Source organism: Ascaphus truei, chromosome 1 (genome assembly GCF_040206685.1).
Source record: "Ascaphus truei isolate aAscTru1 chromosome 1, aAscTru1.hap1, whole genome shotgun sequence".
In the NCBI taxonomy this organism is placed as follows: Eukaryota; Metazoa; Chordata; class Amphibia; order Anura; family Ascaphidae; genus Ascaphus; species Ascaphus truei.
The window spans coordinates 462,082,652-462,104,405 of record NC_134483.1 but is presented as its reverse complement, the minus strand read 5'-3'; the positions used below and the strand labels follow the sequence as shown (position 1 = coordinate 462,104,405).

Below are 21,754 nucleotides of genomic sequence, written 5' to 3'. Positions count from 1 at the left end.
GCAACTTGGAGGTTAGTGACCCCATCATCCCTGTTCAAGCTCACTCTTTTCACCTTTTTATATTTTAGTTCTTACTAAGCACCTGTGAATGACCAGTCAATAAAGACAGCAGCTCTCCCTGCATTAGAAAGTTATGAAAGCTTTTTGCAGGTGTAGCAGTGTTATGACCCACAGATGGGCTGTATCGTGATGTGGTTGTAGGCTTAAAATACTTTGCCCAAAAAAATCTAATTAATTTACCTGTGCTTGAGAAGATAAGCAGATAAGTATTTAACTATATAATATGTCAAGTTAGATGTACAGTAGCACTTGGCCTTTTTGTCTTTTGTTCTATTGTCAGCTACCTTGCCTCATATTTATTTTATCTGTACTGCGATCTCAAATGTCATTTTATTTTTACATTTGATTTTCTTTTTTTAGAAAGAGTAGTTGGATCAATATACTGTACACACACTGTTGACACATATGTATCTGTCTCTCTGTCAGCAACAAAAATGTAACCTATCAACGCAAATGCAAACAAACAGTTGCTGGCAACAGTGAGAGAAAAACTTGCAAAGTAACTTATTACAGTGATACAGTGACTCAGAGGCACAAAACAAGAATGCTTCAAGTTTTTCTCCAAAATCTTGCTAAATACCTATATTCTTATAGAGGAATTTCCTTATAGGTTTTCTCAGTTTTCTCAGTTAACATTAGATTTGTTTTTATAATAATAACACCTATAATAAAGCAGTGTCATTATAGAAGAGTGTGGAGTCTGTTGTACTCGGAAACATAATTTCATTATCATACTGACATTATGTTAAAAGGCCCCGAAACAGTGTGTATTCTCTTCTGCAATAAAATATTTATAATATCAGTATGGCTATGAAATTCTTTTCCTGAGTTCAATGGAGACGCCACTGCGTTCTTCCATAGCAGTGGCTTCCAACTCAATTCATCAAGACATCCCTACAGGTCAGGTTTTAAGGCTGTCCCAGCTTGAGCACAGGCGAATCACTCTGTGATAGAGCCCCCTGTGGGGAGAAAGGGACATCCTTAGAACCTGACCTGTTGGGTGTTCTTGTTTGTGAGCAATTGGATTCACTCACATCACTTCCTGCTTGCAGCAAACAACAAATGCTAGTGAATGTGAGTGCCTCTATCCCCTCTCTGTTTAAAACGGTTTCATTGCTAAACAGTTTAAAATAATTGTTTCTAATAAACACTGCTTTTCTATGATTTGGGCTCTAGGTTTCATAATAAGAATATATTCCTTTAGTTTTGCAGTTTCATTGCAGTTTTTGTTCAATGTTTCATTAAGCATTTTATTAATTATAATATATATTTTGATAAAATCATAATTAGCCCTCAGTTACATTTAGCGAGACAATAGTACATGTAAAAGCAAAATATCACCATTATTTTCAATCACTAAATAAAATTAAATTCAGTGTTGAAAGAAGATCAACAATTTATTACACAGCTTTTATATGAGCTGAGCTTTTCGACTTGATCTACACAAGATACTTTAAACAAATGTTACAAGGTTGTTTAATCAAATCAATAAAGTAAATACCAAGTGCCTTAGATTTCCTTCATGCAAAAAAGTTTCTCCATTACTTTCATTCTCCTGTTCCATTCAATTACTTTCATGTTCTTTAAAGTCATGTATAAGAAGTTCTCTCTTCACAAGGTTATAAAAGGTTTCAGAAAGCTTTTATTGCGGAGGCAAACAAAGGTTTGCAATAATGAAATTCGAAAGCAACATGCTAAAGTATTTAGAGCAATGTGTAACACGGTGGGCGCAAACTTTTTTCCCTGTGCTCCCCTGCCGGCGGTCACCTCATCCCCGCATCCCCCCTCAACCCCACTTACCTTGGCTCCGGCATCGGCTCCGGCGTCATGATGCTCGCGGCGTCATTTGATGCCGCGTTGCCATGGCGACGCATGTGGAGCCAAGGTAAGTAAAGGTTTATAGAGGCCCTGTAGCTCCCCCGGCACTTAGTTTAAGTGCCCTCGGGAAGCGCGCGGGGCCTCTGTAAACCGTGTGCCCCCCGCAGGCAGTCTCGCGCCAACCCCCCTGGGTGTTGCACCCCCCAGTTTGCGCACCGCTGGTGTAACACAATAGAAATGTGGCAATCAGTATACTGTACTTTCTCTCGCATTGACCTTAGCTAACAGAAAATGCCTGTAGGAATTAATAACAAGTTTTACCTGACTAAATGGGGCAAATTTGTGATATTACAGATCAAATTATCTTGCTGCATGAGAGGTAGCGAGAAATTTGATATCTATTGTATACAAAACATTGTGGCTAGAGTTAAAACACTCTCTCAGTCTCTGCTTCTCACCTCCTCAAAACCCTTGTCTGGCTTCCCATTAAATTCCATGTCACCTGCAAAGTATCTTTACCACTGATACCCTCATTTCTCACTGCTGTATGTACAGTACAGTATTTTATTATGTACAGTACCTGTTTGACTTTTTCAAGGCTGTCTTCTTTCTGTTCCTCACATCTCTACTACTCTGTCCAAACCTACAATCCTTTTCTCATGCCACTCTCTAGCTATGTCCTCTACTCATTAATGTATCTTCCAAATTCCTTCTCTCCACATCATAACGGCTCACCTGAAAATCACCTTTACAAGGAAGCATTTCATAACATTGTAAAATCATGACACAGCCTTCTGCATATTCACTTACCCTATTAACCAAGCCATATAACATTTGCACCTCCATATATTCCTTTTTTATGTCTATTCTACCAGTATGTACCTTGAAATATCAACTATATTGTAAAGGACTCATTTCCTTCCAACCTTTACATTGAAGTATTATGCACCTATCCTTAATTGTATTATTCTCCATATTATGTCTTGTACAATGTCTCTGTAATGCAAGCACATGCTGGCATTATTTCAATAAAAATACGATTAAACAATTTATTTTAATTTACATACTGTAAGTCGCTTATGATTTCAATAGAGAAATAAGACACAATCATCATTATATACTTAGTATTAATAGAGAAGCATCAGAAAATGTAATGTTGGTAATTTTTTTTAAATATGTCCCTATATTTTTTAGAAATGTATTTATAATAATATATAAACTACATTTAAGATAAATAATGCAACCCAATTAATAATATAACATTATGTTACTCATTTTCTCTATACTGTTTATTTATACATTTTTCATTACCTGTATTTTTTAGATTTGGGCAACTTCCTCTTGTTATTTTATGTTTTCTAAGTATGCAGAGATTTGAAACTCTCTTGCATCCAATCAAGCCTTAAATAGTATACACACAGCCATTCAGTGCTCCGGTTAAATTTAATCTATGATTTCTCATGGGGTTTAAACCTCTTCTTCCAAGAAAAAGCTAACATTATCAACACTGTTCAAGTCATGAATAGTTAAGGACGCTGCACTCAGGTAGGACATCTCCAATAAGCCAGAACTGCTGAGGCCTAACTGTATCAAGTCAAAAGTGGTGCAATTCTGGTGTAAACAACTGCACCAAATGTATCAAAGGGGAAAAACAACATTGAAATGGATAGGATTTTTTCTTTCATAAATCTGAATCAATTTTTTTCCCCAGAATTGCTCCCTTTTTTCCTTAATTCATATTCCTATGGTTTTTTCTTCCTATAAATAGGCCAATGTAGAGGAGATGTAAAGTCACTTTAAATATGTCAAATGTGCAGTCCCCTTAAATAATTATCTATTAGGAAATCAGGCTCAAGTTTTTTCCCTTTTTTACAAAAATGACCAAGAAAACGGTCACAAAAAAGAAACCCACTAGTTTGCACACAGCCTACAGTAAAACAGACAATAGTAGGGAGCTAATTAGTCCCAGGATACTCGTGATGAAACAAACAGGAGGGATAAAACCCAAGAAAAAAACAATAACATTTTATTAATTACTTTTAACTCTTCTAAGTGAAAATATAATAAAATCAGTTGAAATAAAACCACTAAAATATGCCTTGAATAGTTAACCTCACAATAGTTGTATATATGAGGATATCTTTATTCAAATCTAAGCATAGTCATGTAATTTAATCCAATAGTATACAGTAGATCTATGCTTATTGAGGAACACTTAAGCGCAGAACGCAGGCTGTGTGCAAACTAGTGGGTTTCTTTTTTGTGACCGTTTTCTTGGTCATTTTTGTAAAAATACATATATACTGTATTCCCCATGCACCGCCAATATATTTATATTATGTGAATATTAAGGTAGAGCTATGATTATATCTCCATGATCCTTAAGTTTTTTCCACCCTGTTTTTAATTTTATTTAACTTTCCATTTAAAAAAAGGAAAATTAGTAGAGTGTTCACATAGCAACTTCGACTTTTTCTATTAACTTGCTCCACCCCTATCTCTCACCGATCTGGTTTCCCATACAGATTTCTAATGGCCTTATCAATAAAGCGTTCATCTCCTGAACTTCTAAGATCATGTTCTTTGTAGTATAATATTGTTACAAAGTGAGAGAGGGTCACATTTTTTTTAATGTACATTTTTTAGAAACGCAGAGGAGGATTCAGACACTTGTTTGTATAGTATGGTGAATATATCTTTAAAACAATAAACATTAAGAGGGCAATGTACCATTAATGGTGGAGAACTTTTAGGTTTACATACATGGAGTATTATGAAAAATGGAAAGACAGTCAATATAATTCTATATGTATGAATTTCCTGGCTGAAGGTCAATTTAGAAAATCATGTGGATGGTGGCTATTATTAGGATTTTAGGTGGGTTGTTGAATATCTTGAATTATAGATGTAGTAAGAGTCACTGTCTCCAGCACCGCACTTGAAGAAGCAAAAGACTGTGGCGCCGGAGAAAGTGTCTGCTATTGGCGCTGCGGGGGGAAAGGTTCCATGCTTCTGAATGCTACCGCACCGCAGAGTTAATCATCTAGTATCACGACCACTGCGAGCGGATGACCATGTGTGGTAGCGTCACCGGAGATAGTAAGGTTGGCTACACCTGTAATAAGGCTAGTTTTATGTATGCCCTTAAAAAGAAAGAAATGCAGGGGGTTATTTACTAAAGACTTCTAAATGCAAACTTGGGGCAAAGCTAGTGCTAAAGATTTGAACCACATTTATCAAATTGAAAACATTGGAGTTGGAGTTTCTTTTAGTATGATCCATTCATACAGGGAGGTTAAATTATATCATACTGTATGTAACTTCTCCCTACCACTTTGATTCTATTCCCTTCTGTGTTTGCACTACAAATGTTAAAGACTTGATTGAAGATTTGAGGCAGCAATATAAGAGCCTAGAAAAGGCACTAATAACTAGACCTCTTTTTACCTAGTACAAGCTAAAGAAAGTGCAACCAACAAGTTGCATATGAAGGAAAAAAGTGTTAGGATGCTCACGAGGCAAGAAACTGATGATTGCTACTGTAGGAAGCAAAACAAGGAAAGAAAACAATAATAGCTGAAAAAGCCAAGCATGCATGATATCATCTCCTCTGAGAGGGGAGAGAAGATCCATGTTTTGTTATTTCTGCATTACTGTAAATTTCAAACTTGTCATAGAAAATGACATACAATGGGTGCTACAGTATACCAAAAAAAGAAGTACATTGCTTTTAAAAGATCACTCCTAAGAACCATTGTTATTTTTTTATTTATTTTGCTATTTTATTTATTTTTTTAAATCAGTTTGAAGCAGGGGTACTCGGGAGCTGAATCGCGATAAGTTTTGCTCCGGGGACCCTCTGCTTCCCACGTCACATGGGCCAATAAGAAGCCACAAGGGATTGTGTCACTGCTTCCTATTTTCCTAGTGGACAGAGGAGATTTAATTAAGCCATTTTGTTAGCCCCAAATACACTGCCGACACAGTTTATCCGAGTGCGGCTCATTCCGCAAGCCGGGAAATGTCCCGGCTTGCGAGCCGCACTCCCTCAGCGTGCCGCGCATCACCGATGCGCGGTCACGCATCAGCGGGTGCCAGCGCCCCCTGCACGCGCGTCCAGGGGAGCCCTGGTGTCCCGCGATCGCGGGACGGCGGCAGGGGGTTCCGGGGGACCCGGCGGACCCGGCAGCGGTAGGGAGAGCGCCCCGATCGAAGGGCGCTCTTCCGCTGCTTCGGCGCGCGCCCGTCACCCTGCGGCACGCGCCAGGATACTGCTGCGGCCAAGGACCGGCAAATGCTCGAATAAACTTGGCCGCAGCAGTATATGCTCAATGCAAACAAGACACGCAGAAGCCCAATATTACTCTAACAATCTTCACCAGAATACATAAAATCCAGCAAATTTCAGGAAGGTCATGAACAATATTAACAAAAACAGAAAGGCCCAGCACAACATACAAAGTGACACAACACATAGTAAAATACTTCAGTGCTAATCTGCTCAAGAGTAAGGGTCATTTAGTTAAACCCTTTGGCCAAGGCATTATAAGCCTGCAGCCAACATCAAGGCATGACTAATTTGGAGGTCCTAATACTACCTGGTAAAATTCTCATGTACTGTACCTCTCTTTTCTGCTGGAAGGAGAAAGACCATACTAGGTCTGTGATACATAGGGACAGGATAAAATCTGCTAATTGGAAAGTGAGGAAGTGCAAGCTTTAAACCCTTGGGAGGAGGGGCTACACCTCCAAACAACAACAGTTGCAATAACCCATCAAGCTCTAGAAGCCCAAAACCCACCCTCACATAATATATACAGCATATATATTAATGTTAAAAAGCAGTTTTACTGAGTGTGGCAAATTAACATTAACAATATATTCCAGCGACCAACAACCATGTAATATCATTAATGATGATATTACTTTGACAAATCCCACTGACAATGCAAATGCCTTCAATGAATACTTTGTGGGGTGTGCTACTAACTTATTAGCAAAACGCAACCTGAACTACAAACATAAAGCTCAATCTAGGGGTATACCTACAGCCCCACCCTCTACCAACAGTGGCCACAATTTGTCCCAGTATCTGCAGAGGAGATTACACAAGCGCTCCTCATATTAAAACTAAGCAGCCAATGTGACCTGACCTGCTGCAATCTAAGTTCCAATTACTTGGTGCCCCAGCCATTGCCAAACCGCTTGCTTCCCTAATCAACTATATTCTGTCTGCAGGCCATATCCCTAAAACCTGGAAATCGGCCAGAGTTGTCCCAATCTTCAAAAGTGGGGACAAAAACACTGTCTCAAACTACAGGCCAATCTCTCTTCTCCCAATACTATCCAAAGTCATGGAAAAATGTGTTCACTCCCAATTAATCGATTACTATACCAGGACAAATTTTCCTAGCCAATTCCAATCTGTTTTTTTGCCGCAAACACTCCATGGTAACTACCCTGCTAAAAGTATGCAATGAGATCCAGTGTGGAATGGAACTGGGACAACATACTGGTGCAATATTCCTAGATTTTGAAACGGCTTTTGATACTGTTGATCATGCTATCTTGCTAAACAAACTTCAGTGCTCTAGAATAGGGAAACATGCTTTAAACTGGTTTCATTCCTACCTATCAAGTAGATCGCACCATGGGGGTCATGCACTATGCAGTGGAAATTTGCATTCGCCAGGGGTTTGAATTTGCCATGTTTTTGGCGGGTTGCCCTCGCTGTATGCAGGAAGGGCCGAATCCCTGGCAAATCACAGCGAGAGCAACATTGCCAAACATGGTGATTAACTGGTGGCCAGACAGTCTGCCTAGCGAGAAGCTGCCGAGAAGCCGTCCCCTGCCGAGATGTGTCTGCAGCAGAGAGAGATCCGCCGCTCTCTCTGCGCAAACATCGGCACCTTAAAAAATCTTTTAAATATAATTTTATTCATAGTGTACATGTGCAGGGGTCTCCGGAGCTGAACCGCATTGGTTTCAGGTCCGGGGACACCCTGCTTCCCGAGATACAGGCCCTGTTATGAGGTGCCGGTATCCCTCTGCATTTAAATGTCCCAATCACGTGACCGCGGAATGTAAACAAAGCAGAGAGATACCGGCAATAATACCTGTATCTCGGGAAGCAGGTGGTCCCCGGACCTAAAACCAAAGCGGTTCAGCTCCGGAGAACCCCTGCACATCTACACTATGAGTAAAACACAGTTATCAATAAACAATCATTCCTTACCTTTGCGGCTATGTCCTATGGTAACGAAGCAGCATGAATATATTTTTAATAATAGTGTACTGTGAGCAGAGGGTCCCCTGAGCTGAACCGCATTGATTTGTGGATCAGGGACCCCCTGCTTCCCAAGTTACAGACCCCGGTATGTGTCATCGGGTGCCAGTGTCGCCACCATCTTTATAGCGTCCCAAACGCGACGTGCCCGCTATAAAGATGGCGGCGGCACTGGCACCGATGCCCCAAACCTGGGACTGTAACTCGGGAAGCAGGGGTTCCCTGAGCCACAAATCAATGCAGTTCAGCTCAGGGGACCCCCTGCTCCTGCACAATATTATGAAAATACATTAATGCTGCTTCATTACCATAGTGGATAGTCGCTAAGGCAATGAAGGGGTTAAGGCATAATAGCATGTTTATTGGGGATAATTGCCCCCAATAAACATTGCAATAAACAACATACACCCCATGTGCCCCCAACAACCCCTATGCCCCCATTACATATATTACATTTTTGGGATCCACAGCAATGATACTATAGGCTGGCGGTGGCCTTCGGGTGTTCCCCGCAGGCATGCAAAATTCTGTGACCCCCCCCAAAAAATTAACAACACATAAATACTTTTCAATAAATACACCCCCCTTAACACATACAGTACAGTAATGTGCAAAATTACTATTATCCACATATGGATAATAGTGAATTTGCCCATTTAAAATACATAAAGAACAATAAATACAATAAATACATATAGCACTCACCCATGTCCGGCTGGCACGATGAAGGCCATCCTCATCTTCATCACCGTCCATGCCCCCTCCGATGCTGCAAAACATAAACAAGAATAAAAACAGCCAATGTCCCCTAACTCCTTAATCACCATAGCGGTTAGTAACCGCTACAGTCATTAAGGGGTTAACCCACCCTCACCCACCACTCGGGAGGCCTATATACCCTCCCACACTACCCACCCCATGAGGCCTAACCACCCTCACCCAATACCCAGCCGTGAGGCCTACCCACATATCCTTGGGGCCAATACCCCCATCCCCCACCCCCAGTACCCACAATAAAAACAATACACAGCCCCACAATAAACATCATTATATTTATTAAATACATAACCCACCCCCTGTGCCCCCCCATAAATACATGATTTATTATTTTACATACAGGGTTAATACCCCAGGCCCATGGGAGTCCCCGGTGGGCCTGACGGGTCACCTCACAAACCTACAGTAGCCCAGCACCATGTTTCAAACAGGGTCTGGAGGCCTACAGGTTGTCCCCGCCAGGCACCGTGGTCCACCAGGTGGTCTTTGCGGGTCACCGTGGGCCACAATGGGGTCCCCGCGGGTAGGCCTGCGGCTGCCTGGGGGCCTCCGGGTCAGACCCACAGGTGTCTGAGGGGCCTCGGGTGGTTCCCACGGGGGTCTGGGGGCCCACGGTTGGTCCCTACAGGTCCACGGTGCCCCCACAGATGTGGGGCCACTGGTTCTTCCCTGCAGGTGTCCCCCGTGGACCCGGCAGCAGTTTACCCGTGAGAAGCCCGAGTAGACTGCAGGTGGTTAAGCCACCCTGGCCCGATACCCACCTTTCACCCATTCATTTGTACAGTGGCTTCATCATGCAACTATATATATATATATATATATATATATATACATACATATATATACACAGGATGAAACAATATACAAAGAAATGTTTAAGGGTTAACAAAAACATTCACAAATAAAAATACCACTTCTCCATATCAGCCACAGTCTGTTGACATTGATTGTTGACATTGATTGGCAGAGTGTACATGGTGCACAGATTTTATGCATCATGTATACAATGTAAATTCAATGTTTTGATTGGCATTTGTTGCTTTTGATTGGCAGATGAGAATGATTTTATTAGGAAATAGGATTTTGTAAGACTGTGGCTGATATGGAGAAGTGGTATTTTTATTTGTGCATGTTTTTGTTAACCCTTAAACATTTCTTTGTATATTGGTTCATCATGTGTGTATATATATATATATGTATGTATGTTGTATGTATATATATTATATATATATATATATATATATATATATTTGAAATATATATATAGTTGCGTGATAAAGCCACTGTACAAATGAATGGGTGAAGGGTGGGTATCGGGCCTGGGTGGCTTAACTCCTTAATTACCTTTGCGGTTATTATCTGATAAGGTGATTAAGGGGTTAATTGATATCAGAATATAATTGCAATGTATTGGCTATGTATTTTGTTGGCAACGGAGGACACGGATTTTGCTGGTGAGGGGGCTTCTTATTGATGAGGTCAGTAGAACTTTATTTATTTTATTATGCTACTTAATGTGTTTAATAATGGGCAAATAATCTATTATCCCTATCTGGATAATAGTTATTTTGCACATTATTGTACTGTATGTGTTGGGAAGGGGGGGGGATTGATGTATTTAATGTATAGGACATGTTTATTTTTTTTACATACAGGGTTGTTTCCTCAGGTCTGCGGGGGACCTATGGAGACCACTGCGGTCTCCTCGGGCTTCTCACAGGTAAACGGCTGCCAGGTCCACGGGGGACACCTGCAGGGAAGAACCAGTGGCCCCACATCTGTGGGGGCACCGTGGACCTGTAGGGACCACCCGTGGGCCCCCAGATCCCCGTGGGAACCACTCAAGGCCCCTCAGACACCTGTGGGTCTGACCCGGGGCCCCAAGACAGCCACGGGCCTATCTGTAGGGACCCCATTGTGACCCACGGTGACCCGCGGAGACAACCTGTTGGTCACGGCACCTGGCGGGGACCACCCATAGGCCTCCAGACCCTGTTTGAAACATGGTGCTGGGCTACTGTAGGTCTGTGAGGTGACCCATCAGGCCCACCGGGGACTCCCATGGGCCTGGGGTATTAACCCTGTATGTAAAATAATAAATCATGTATTTATGGGGGGCACAGGGGGTGGGTTATGTATTTAATAAATATAATGATGTTTATTGTGGGGCTGTGTATTGTTTTTATTGTGGGTACTGTGGGTGGGGGAAGGGGGTATTGGCCCCAAGGGTATGTGGGTAGGCCTCCCGGCTGGGTAGTGGGTGAGGGTGGTTAGGCCTCACAGGGTGGGGGGGTAGTGGGGGAGGGTATGTAGGCCTCCCGAGTGGTGGGTGAGGGTGGGTTAACCCCTTAATGACTGTAGCGGTTAATAACCGCTATGGTGATTAAGGGGTTAGGGGACATTATATTGGCTGTTTTTATTGTTGTTTATGTTTTGCAGCATCGGAGGGGGCATGGATGGTGATGAAGATGAGGATGGCCTTCATCGTGGCAGCCGGACATGGGTGAGTGCAATATGTATTTAATGTATTTATTGTTCTTTATGTATTTTAAATGGGCAAATTCACTATTATCCATTTGTGGATAATAGTAATTGTGCCCATTACTATACTGTATGTGTTAGGGGGAGGGTTATTTCTTTATAAGTATGTATGTGTTTTGACATTAATTTGGGGGGGCAAAAAATTGGTACTGCAGTCCCGCGGGTAACACCCGAAGGCCCCCGTTGGCCTATAGTATCATTGATGTGCATATATGTGTATGTTAGGGGGGTTTAGGGGTTGTTGGTGTAATATATATATATATATATATATATATATATATATATATATATATATATCAACTGTAAATATTACTGTATGTTCATTTGCATGTCTTAGACAGGTCTGCAACCCTGTCTTTCCCCATTGTCACCCAGCATACAGCGCTTCCACTGCAGCAAGGGATTCTGGGAAATGACATGCAAATGAACAGGCAGTGCCACCTTTTGTCTCAAGCTCATATTACAAAAGCCAATCCTCAAGCCAATGCATGCTGTTTTAAACACAGCTTTTAGACAGAGGCTGGGATGAGATGCAAAGCCATTAAACCCACTCACAGACATGTTTCAACCTTGATAGGTATCATCAGTGTGAGGTTGGTCTTAATGGCAAAGCAGGTTTGAGACTATACTACTGTAGGTAATATATATATATTTATTTATTTATTTAGTGTGGGGCTGTTGTGTGTGTATTTTTTTTATTGTGGGTAGCGGGGGTGGCCGAAGTGGGTATTAGCCCCAACGGTGGTTTGTTTAGGGCTTGCGGGTGGGTAGCGGGAGGGCTTAACCCCTTCATGACCATAGTGGTATTAACCACTAAGGTCATTAAGGGGTTAAGTCCACCCGCAACCCCCCCGCAAGCCCTAAACAACCACCAAGGGCCAAATACCCCCTTCACCCACCCCCGCTACCCACAATAAATCTGGCACGGCTGGTTAACCCCTTCATTGCCTTAGCGGTTAGCCGCTAAGGTTAAGAAGTGGCCTTTAAATTAATTTTTCCTGCCTCGGATGCATGCCGGGGGCCTCTGGTGCTGGTATTAATGATATCAGCTCCGGAGACCTCCGACATCAATCCGAGGCAGGAAAAAGGCCTGATTTTTTCTAAGTTCCGTTCCGCCGCTCATCTGCAGCCTCTCCCCAGCAACTTGTCAACTTTTTGGGGCGAGACGGATTGCCGTGAAAATCTCAATTCTAGAGTGGTAACGAGCGGCGCAAAGCTACTCGCCACTACTAGAATTGAGCGGTTTCAAAACATGGCTAGTTGCGGCGCAAAGTGCCTTCTCGCCACGCCGATGGCGGAAAAAAAATACCGCCAACAATCCTGGCGTTTTTTTTGCTTTTTGCCAAGTTTTCCGCCCTTACTGAATCGGGGTATGCATTTTTGGCGCAAAACGGGTGAAAAGTGACTTTGCACCACTTACTGCATGAGGCCCCATGTGTCTATCTCGTCAATAACTCCAATTCCTTGAATATTTCCTACGGTGTCCCGCGTGGCTTTTTTCTGTGGCCCCTACTCTTCTCAGTAATAATCAATGATCTTCCTACAGCTATTAAGGGAGCTTCAATACACATGTATGCAGATGACAGAATCCTATATGCACACATCCCTAGCCTCTCTGACATTGAACATGTACTTCAATCTGATTTTTTGTGACTTAAAAATTGGATTTCCCAAAACAAACTGTTTTTAAACACAGACAAGACTGTAACAATGGTATTAGGGACCAAGGCTACATTTCTAAAGCTACCAATGACGGATCTTCAGGTCAGAACCAACTCTAATACCATCCTAGCCCCTGTTACTAGTTTTCAATATTTGGGCATATGGTTTGACTCTCATTCAACATTTGGGTTGCACATTGATAATCTGACATCCAAAACCTATGCCAACTAGGTGTACTAAAACCCTTCCTAAAACCGCTGATCAGAAAGTGCATGTACATTAGATGCTAATTCCAATTATAAACTATGGTGACATTGTATATGGTACAGCACCCCAAACTCACCTTGGCAAACTAGACACCCTATAATTTAATATGCTGCTTTGTCCTCCAATGTTACTGCAACACAGATCAATGCGAAATGCTCAAAGAACTAGATTGGTCATGACTTGAATTTAGGCACAACGTTCATCTTTCCTGTCTTGCCTTCAAATACTTTATGGGCAAGCTACCCGCCAATCTGAACTTCCACTTCACCCCTACCACACGCAGCACTTATCACCTGATATCTGACTCCAAACGATTGTTTCACGGTCCCAAGGTTCTCTTACCGAGCACCTCACACCTGGAACAATATACCTGACACTCTCAAAGTCACCACCAATCTAAGTTCTTTCAAAACTAAAGCCGTCTCACATTTTAATCTGGTTTGTAACTGTTTCATACGTATAAAAGAAAAAATATGTTAAACTGTTCATGCAATGTCTTTATTCATAATGTATAGCCCTGTTCACTTAATGTTACAATGTATGTATTTGTTATCATAACTCTGTGCCCAGGACATACTTGAAAACGAGAGGCAACTCTCAATGTATTACTTCCTGATTATTTTTTTTTATAAATAAATTGCCCGGTCTGCGCTACTACTGGCACCCCATACAAAGGTAAGTATCTCTGGAACCAGGGGCTCCCTAGAGCTGAAATTAATTATTTTCTGCTTCAGAGGCCCCCTGATTCAAACCTATTTAAACAAATTTAAAAAGAATGGTCCCTACGAGTGCCTAGGCTCTGTATTATTTTTTTTTACTCTTTTGCATACTGTATGAGTGAAACTAAATCACACATGGTCAAGCTGTTTTTTTTTTTTACTAAACAACCTCTACAGTGGGCTAAAAATAGTTATAACAGCAATATGGCATTGAAGTCTCTTTTCTTACAATCCAAGCACACTGACCCATGTCAGTTGACATGTGAGGACAAAGCAAGAATGCTGGAGGAGAGAGAGGCAAAAAGAATTGATAACGTTTTTATAGAAAGAGTAGCAATGGAGGAAGAGATAGGGTAGTAGGGAAGAGAGAAGTTGGGGAAAGAAAAAAGTTAAACCCATCATTATTTTGCGGAGGGTGAGGTTGGCGTATGATACGTGCATGGGCTGAGCCCTAGTTAAGCAAATTATATGAAATACTGTAAGTAATGAACATGAGCTATTTTTCTAACCGTTGATAACACTTTGTGTGTGTCAGATGTTTTAATTTATTTACACTGGTTGTAAGTTTGTGTTATATTTTCCTTACTATAGTATATATTTTTTTACAGTATGTAAAAATATAGTGTACATTTTAAATGGAATGTTTTATATTTAGAGACTAATGGTGACTGATAATAAAATAGTTGCCCCCTATAAAAATGTTATTTAAAAATACTTAGAAGAATAACACTATTATTGCATGTAACTAGCGTTGTGGTGTGAAATTCCAGTAACTAAAAATCAGTCCTTTTGTTTTTATTACTATTTTATTCACAGTAACTATGAGGTCAATTTAAAGGAAATATATATATTGTTGTAACATTTTAATAGCTTTTCATTTGAGAGTATTTTTTTTTTACCAAAGCGCTTTACACATTTGTATTTACATTACATTAGTTCTGCCATTCATCTGTCCAATATTTTTTCGTTGCCAATATTACTGCCAGAATTTCTTTACCTGAAAACGTAACATGCAGGAATTGAAATAGGGATCGATGTGCACAGATGCTTAGTTGTTGTTGATTAGAATTTTATCTGTAGCATTCTGAGTTATTCTTTATCAGGCCAGGAATTAGTTTACATGTTAGAGCCCCAGATAAAAATTCAAATGAAGGGTGAAGGATCCAGTTCTTAGGCCATTTGCCTCTTTTGACATGTCAGCAGAAACAGATTGGAAGCATCAAAGGCTTTTGCTACCACATACAGAATTGTCTATTGACTGAGAGGTAGTAAGCATGAGCAGACCAATGATTGTCCCCAAAAAATGGTAAGCTGACAACAACAATGAATGCTGGGATAATGAAAGTACCTCCATTAAAGGCTGTGATCTGTGGTGCAAAAACAACATGATATTTGAAATGCATAATGTAAGGCACATGGAGAAACAGAATTAAAATGTACAGTAGACTAGAATGCCAACATACATTTTTGTGAAAGATCACAAAAGTTAATTAAGACGCAAATAAAATGAACTAGTTGAAATGTTAACTTAAATAATAATTTTTGAGAATATGTTCAAATAATTGAGGATATATTAGATATATTAGGGGAAAAATACCCGTATATTTAGTACTGGCTGTCTGGCAGCTTAAACGCACAGTATCTGTTACAATGTTGTACATATTTTGAACTACTATATAAACCTACTATTACTGCACATTTGAATAAAAGAACATACAAAGGTACCTCAACAGATTGAAACATTTCCATTTCAGTTAACGTTGGCCACCCGAACCCCGTAATAGTTTGCCAATTTTAAAGGTATTATCAGTCTGTTGCAGAAATCCATACACTTAATTTTCCCATGGAAAGTTTCTCTGGATGATTGGTGTTATTGTGGTTGATAAAGCATGGAAATATTATTTGCTTATAAAACTAGAAATTATGGTGTAATGTGTACTGATTTATATTTACATAAAATCATGACACATCATTCTCTCAATTATTTATTTTTAAATGAATCATTTTAGTGTGCAGTCATTTTTATACAATAGCAACGATTATTTTTGTTTAAAAAAAATCCAAATTTGCTATTTGTCTGACTCAAAATTTGCATTTGTGCGCAAGAGGCATTTCAAATTCAAATCGTTACCTCAGAGGACCGCTGAGATTGGAACTGCCAAAAAAATAGCATAAAATACTGACAAAACAAGATTTTATGATTTAAAAAAAAAAAAAAAAAATATGAACATAACTTGGTTATCACCTACCTTTCGAGAGTGGATTTCTTTCACATACAAAGGGAGAAGAAACTCAGATACACCTTCTAATCGTACCCCTGTCTTGGTAATTCTCAAATTTCCCATACCATCCTATAGAAAAAGAAAACATATTTCATGCTTTAGTCCTTTGGCATTTATTGTTCTCTTGGGATCCATATTTGACATGTATTTCATCAATGGAATAGTGGTCGCCTTAACAGAGCATTTTCTGATATTGTTAACAATGGAGAATGTGGTGGGTTAAATCAAAAGTCCTAATTATTACATTGGGTTCTCTTGTACGATTCAGACTTTTTTTAATATCATAGCATGTAAGTTTATTAAGCAGACAGGGTTTATGCTTAAACCAACCCCAACTATTTTGATGGATATTAATATAATTAGAACCAGAGACAGAACACGAAACACAGACAGAGCTCAGTGCACTTCCAGTGAAATCTATACACGGTACAGTACCTAAATATATATGTATAGATATCTATTAAATAAAATAGTCTTTTAGTTTAACATTTTGACCAAAGTGTTGTAAGCTCCTGAGCCACTACACAGGGGCTTACAACACTTTGGCCAAAATGTTAAACTAAAAGACCATTTTATTTAATAGATATCTATACATATATATTTAGGCACTGTACCGTGTATAGGTTTCACTGGATGTGCACTGAGCTCTGTCTGTGTTTCATGTTCTGTCTCTGGTTTTAAATATATATCGCCATGCTCAGTAGCACTCCTCTGTGACACCAATATGCTTATATATATATGTTGTGGTTATTTTGGGTGTTCAATATGAGCTTGCAGGTGTCATGTATGGATATTAATATAATAAGGGTTATTAGCAGTGCATTCTTGAATGAAGAATCATGCACTACATACTTTCTATGAGATTGTTAGTCTACAACATGAAACTGAAGATTATTATACCATAGCATCTCTCTCTCTTCATCTTCAGTACATTGTTTTTTTTTTTTTTTTAAACTACTGTGCACATAGTTGATAGTTTATTTGAACAGCCCTTGCATGTGATATATTTGACATTGTAAAGGACTTTTGACACTTGGTGGATTGTAGTAAATTATAGATGAATAAAGATTACTTAAAATTATAAACGTGAAAACATATAGACAGATGTAAGAAACATCTATGTTAAATGCTGATCATTTGCAAATGGTGAAAGTGTAGCACAGTTAACAGACTTTCCCCGCCAAAGCGAATATCTTACTCAACTCATCTTTAAAGCTGCAGTTCAGTCTTTTTTTTTTTTTTTTATTTATTTTTTTAATTCAATAGTTTTATGTGTGCAATCTCTAATTACCTAAAGTACTGTATAGCTGCAGGTCAATTTGTTCTCCATGTATTGATCGGCGAAATTTGGTGACATCATTAGTGAAGGGATCTGTTTTTCTTCTGCTTCTTTCTCTCAGTGGAAACTCATGAATATTCATGAGCACTCCTGCACTGACATGTGCTAGAGGGAGGGCAGGGCTGACAAAGGGGTTTGCCAGGGCTTGTGACAGGACATGAAGGGGCAGTGCCTTAGCAAATGGTTGTTAAAATAGAATACAAGAAAATTGGTCTTTCAAAGTTGTTTTTTTAAAAACAGAAAATGCTAAAAGTATTTTTTCTTACTACAGAACTGATTTATTAAAAAAAACACACATGAGGATATTGACTGAACTGCAGCTTTAAACCAAAGTTTAAACAGATTGTTGTGATTTTCTTTATGGGGAAAGTTAGGACAAGTTTGAAAATGTACTGTATCTAATATTTGCATGACCAATTTAAGAAGTACAATTATTTCTCACCAAATAGCATTTAAAAATTTTTTTTGTGTGTAGCCAGGTCATCTGATGGCAACTGCCCTTGGGCTGTCATTAAAACCCTCATACCATCAGGTTGCCAGTAGTTGATATGGGGTTTCCCCCTCCGAGGAGCTGCACTTGAGTTACAGCGGGTGGTTGTGATATCAGGCCTGGGCTTGACCAATCATGAGCCAGACCTGGTGCCCTCGTCCTGGCTGTTCTTAATTGCAGTACCGCCCCGAATTCGGTAGTGCCTTTCCCCACTTGAGGAAGGCAGGTCATACATTAGAGAGGCTGAATATTGGGCCTACTCTAGCCATCTTCCCATTGGGGGATAGTGAGTGTGGACCATACCTCTGCCTCTGCTAGGGAGGCAGGAAAGACCTAGGATGACTGCGGGTGCCCTTGGCCTGTAGTGACGATCCAGGGACCATCCTTCCTGGGTAACTGAGAGACTGCATTGGGCAAGGGTCTGCCTTTGTTCCTGTACAGAAGAGTAATAAACCATTCCTGTTTGCATATATCTCCTGTCTGGACCTTACTGAGGGGGAGAGGTAATAGTTTCACCGTGGGAGATCACCTTCAGTTTTCTGGAGCCTACGGCAGAAGGAGGCGCTGCACTGCTAAAGAGAAATGTAGGGTATGAACCCCAGAAGCCTAGTCCTGTGTCCCCACTACCACCAGTGGACAACTCAGCCCTTCTGTTACCAGCAGGTATCATGCACCACATGACCAGTGGGGAAACACTCTTACATGGGATTTTGTCAATTTCCTTTTCTGCACTAATTTTACCTTCTTGCTGCAGTGCAATTACTTGAAACTGACTCATACCTTAATTAAACAATTTACAAGCATTTGGTCATACAGTAGTAGCAAGCTCAACTTTGACTTTGACTAAATTACTTCCATGTATTTGTTGCTTTGTCCCTTTCACAAAGGACTCCTGCGTTTATCCTAAATCAACACTCATACAATCATCACTGGACATAGATGACCGACTATAATGTAAAATTTTATTCAAGATATTGATGGCTGTTTCTTAGTGTATTGTCCTACTACTGTAAGTCTTTCTCAGATAGGTAGGTAGATAGATCGATAGATAGATAGATAGATAGAGTGTATAATGTGTGCTATCAGTGAAAAAGGACTTACTTATAGGTGCCAGCTCTTTTATTATTATAAAGTAACAAACAAGAGGCAGCTGGTTTTTCAACTACAGTATATCAAACTTTCATAATGTTAATAACAGATGCTCTTTTATAGCTAAAAAGTAGGTGTATGAAAATAACAGATGGGCCCACAAAACCTATTAAATTTATACTGCCTCCCTCAAGTTTTATGTTGGCTCTTGTAATGAAACTGCACTGTAATATTATAATTTGTTGGTATTTAGGTATTGGTAAAAGAGAATGTTCTCTATCAGTGATTCAATCAATTGTTTATCTAAGCCCCTATAAAAATGCAAACAAATTATGTATTGCACTGTCATGTGGAGAAATGGCTTTGGAGATTTGATTACCATTGTTTATTAATTACAACATGCCTTAGAACTACCAGAATATGTCATATATATACATTTCATAAATACAGATAAATACATAAATTCTACCTACTAATGACGCAGAATAGGATTTAACGGCAGTGATAATTTCACTGAATATACCACCATAACACACTAGCGTTTATGAAAAAGATGTCCTGTAGATCCATAAAAAACCCAGGATGGTTTATACCATTAGAGTTGTGCTACTGTCTTAAAAATTAATTTTCAATATTTTTTGCGATTTCCCCTCAGTTTCAGGTTTTTCAAGAATTTCCACAAAGCCCACAGTGTTTTTGCGAAACATTAGTTCTGAAAAAAAAAAACTGTTTGATTATAGCTACATTTGGTGAATTTCAAGAAAAGGGCGGTATCGATTTTTATCTTGTAATACCGGGAGTATATAAAGTGTCATACTATATGACTTTCTCCTATATGTGGTGTGTTGGGTGTGTGAGCAAAAGCAGAAGGGTGCTAAAGAAAAAATGAGTGATAGAGATACTGTCAGAAAGAGTCGGAGGGAGTGACCACACTGACCACACCATCTAATAGTAGGAGGAGTGAGAAATTCAGTGTGAACAAGAGAGTTAGTGACAGTCAGAGAGAGTGAGTGAGGGCAAGTGTAGGAAAGTAAAGGAAGATGATGAAGATAAGAGACAGGAGGAGAAAGTGGCAAATAGAAAGCTACAGTGGCAGCCGCCTTTATCCTAATGTGGCCAGATCCACGGCGCTCTGATAATCGAGGGCAGATGCGTTTTTTTTTGGTCCGGAGTGAATTGTGTTATTTTAGCGCTCGTAATATTAGCATTTTATTATCGCGGTCTGCAATACTGCAATACCATCTAAAAACTCAGGAGGGCGTTCCCGAGCTTTTGTCTTGGAAGTCTAATACAGTACTTTAGCAGTTCAACCTACGTCAGTGCACAGTCTGCGTGTGCGCGCAGTAATTGTAAATTTGCATATTTATACATGTATTTGCAGTGCTGTATGTCTCATTTGAAAATTGTTGAAACGCATAGGTGTGTGGCGTGTGCTGTAACAGTGTCACATTTCGGCATATACAGTACAGCACTCTCCCCTCGCTCGCCCCCGCACACACACAGGATAATTTACTGCACTGCAGTATTTCAACTTCTTATCTTATCTACAGTACAGTACACCTCTCCCACACCATTCCTTTGAATGTGTGTCTTTCTGGTTTCAATCACATTCCTGCTTGATAGCTGATGATAACTGTGCATGTGTCTGAAAGTTCACCACTGCTCCTCATTCATTATTTGTATTTTATCCACACAAGCCTGCAAAAACCATCTTGATATTACGATATTCAATCTGTGCTGTAGATTTTGACTGCGACCCTGTGATTTTTATGTACTGTATTTGGGGGTGTAGGGATCAAATTATTATGATTACCTGCCTTTTGAAATTATGTCATTTCTTCGAACTGCAGTACAGCTAATCCTTCATGCAGCTGTACCCTGTACCTCCTCCCCCACGCACACACACAAGGCTCGCTCAAGGATTTGAAACTCTTATCTACAGAGTCATTCAATTTCTGAAGCTTGCCATTGTGTTTTTAATCCGTCCCTAGCCGAGCATCACCTCTCTATGCGCCTGCGTGTAATCCTCTTTGAGATGGGAGCTAGCTGATTACTGAGCATGACTCACCAACCCCCCCCCCCCCAAACCTTTGAGGCTTTGTTTACGGTAACGCTTTGGAAAATCCCTTCTCGAATATATATGTAAATCTGATTTGCACAGCACTGTGAGAATTGAGAGTTAAAAAAACCATTAACTGATTCATGTTGTTTTGTCATTCTTTCTTTTTCTTTTGTGTAGGTGTGTGTGTGTGTGGGGGGGGTTTGTTGTCAATGATTATGATTATCATGAATGTAAATAAATATTTATTTTATTTTATCAGGAACAAAAAAAACAAATATAAAAATAATCATGAATAATACATAATTCAGTCTTTATTAAGATCTAATGTCACATGGAAATTGAGGGCTGGTGGATAATCATGA

The 21,754-nt window shown here is 39.9% G+C and overlaps 1 protein-coding gene across 2 annotated transcripts in view; it reads right to left on the bottom strand.

Annotated features, from left to right (window-relative positions):
- SGCZ (sarcoglycan zeta) overlaps nt 1–21,754 on the bottom strand; it is a 1,846,920-nt gene that overhangs the window by 235,274 nt on the left and 1,589,892 nt on the right. For both annotated transcript variants that reach the window (XM_075565961.1, XM_075565968.1), the window contains one exon: nt 16,380–16,481. In XM_075565961.1, the coding sequence (XP_075422076.1) occupies nt 16,380–16,481 (102 nt within the window). The remainder of the gene's footprint in view (nt 1–16,379; nt 16,482–21,754) is intronic.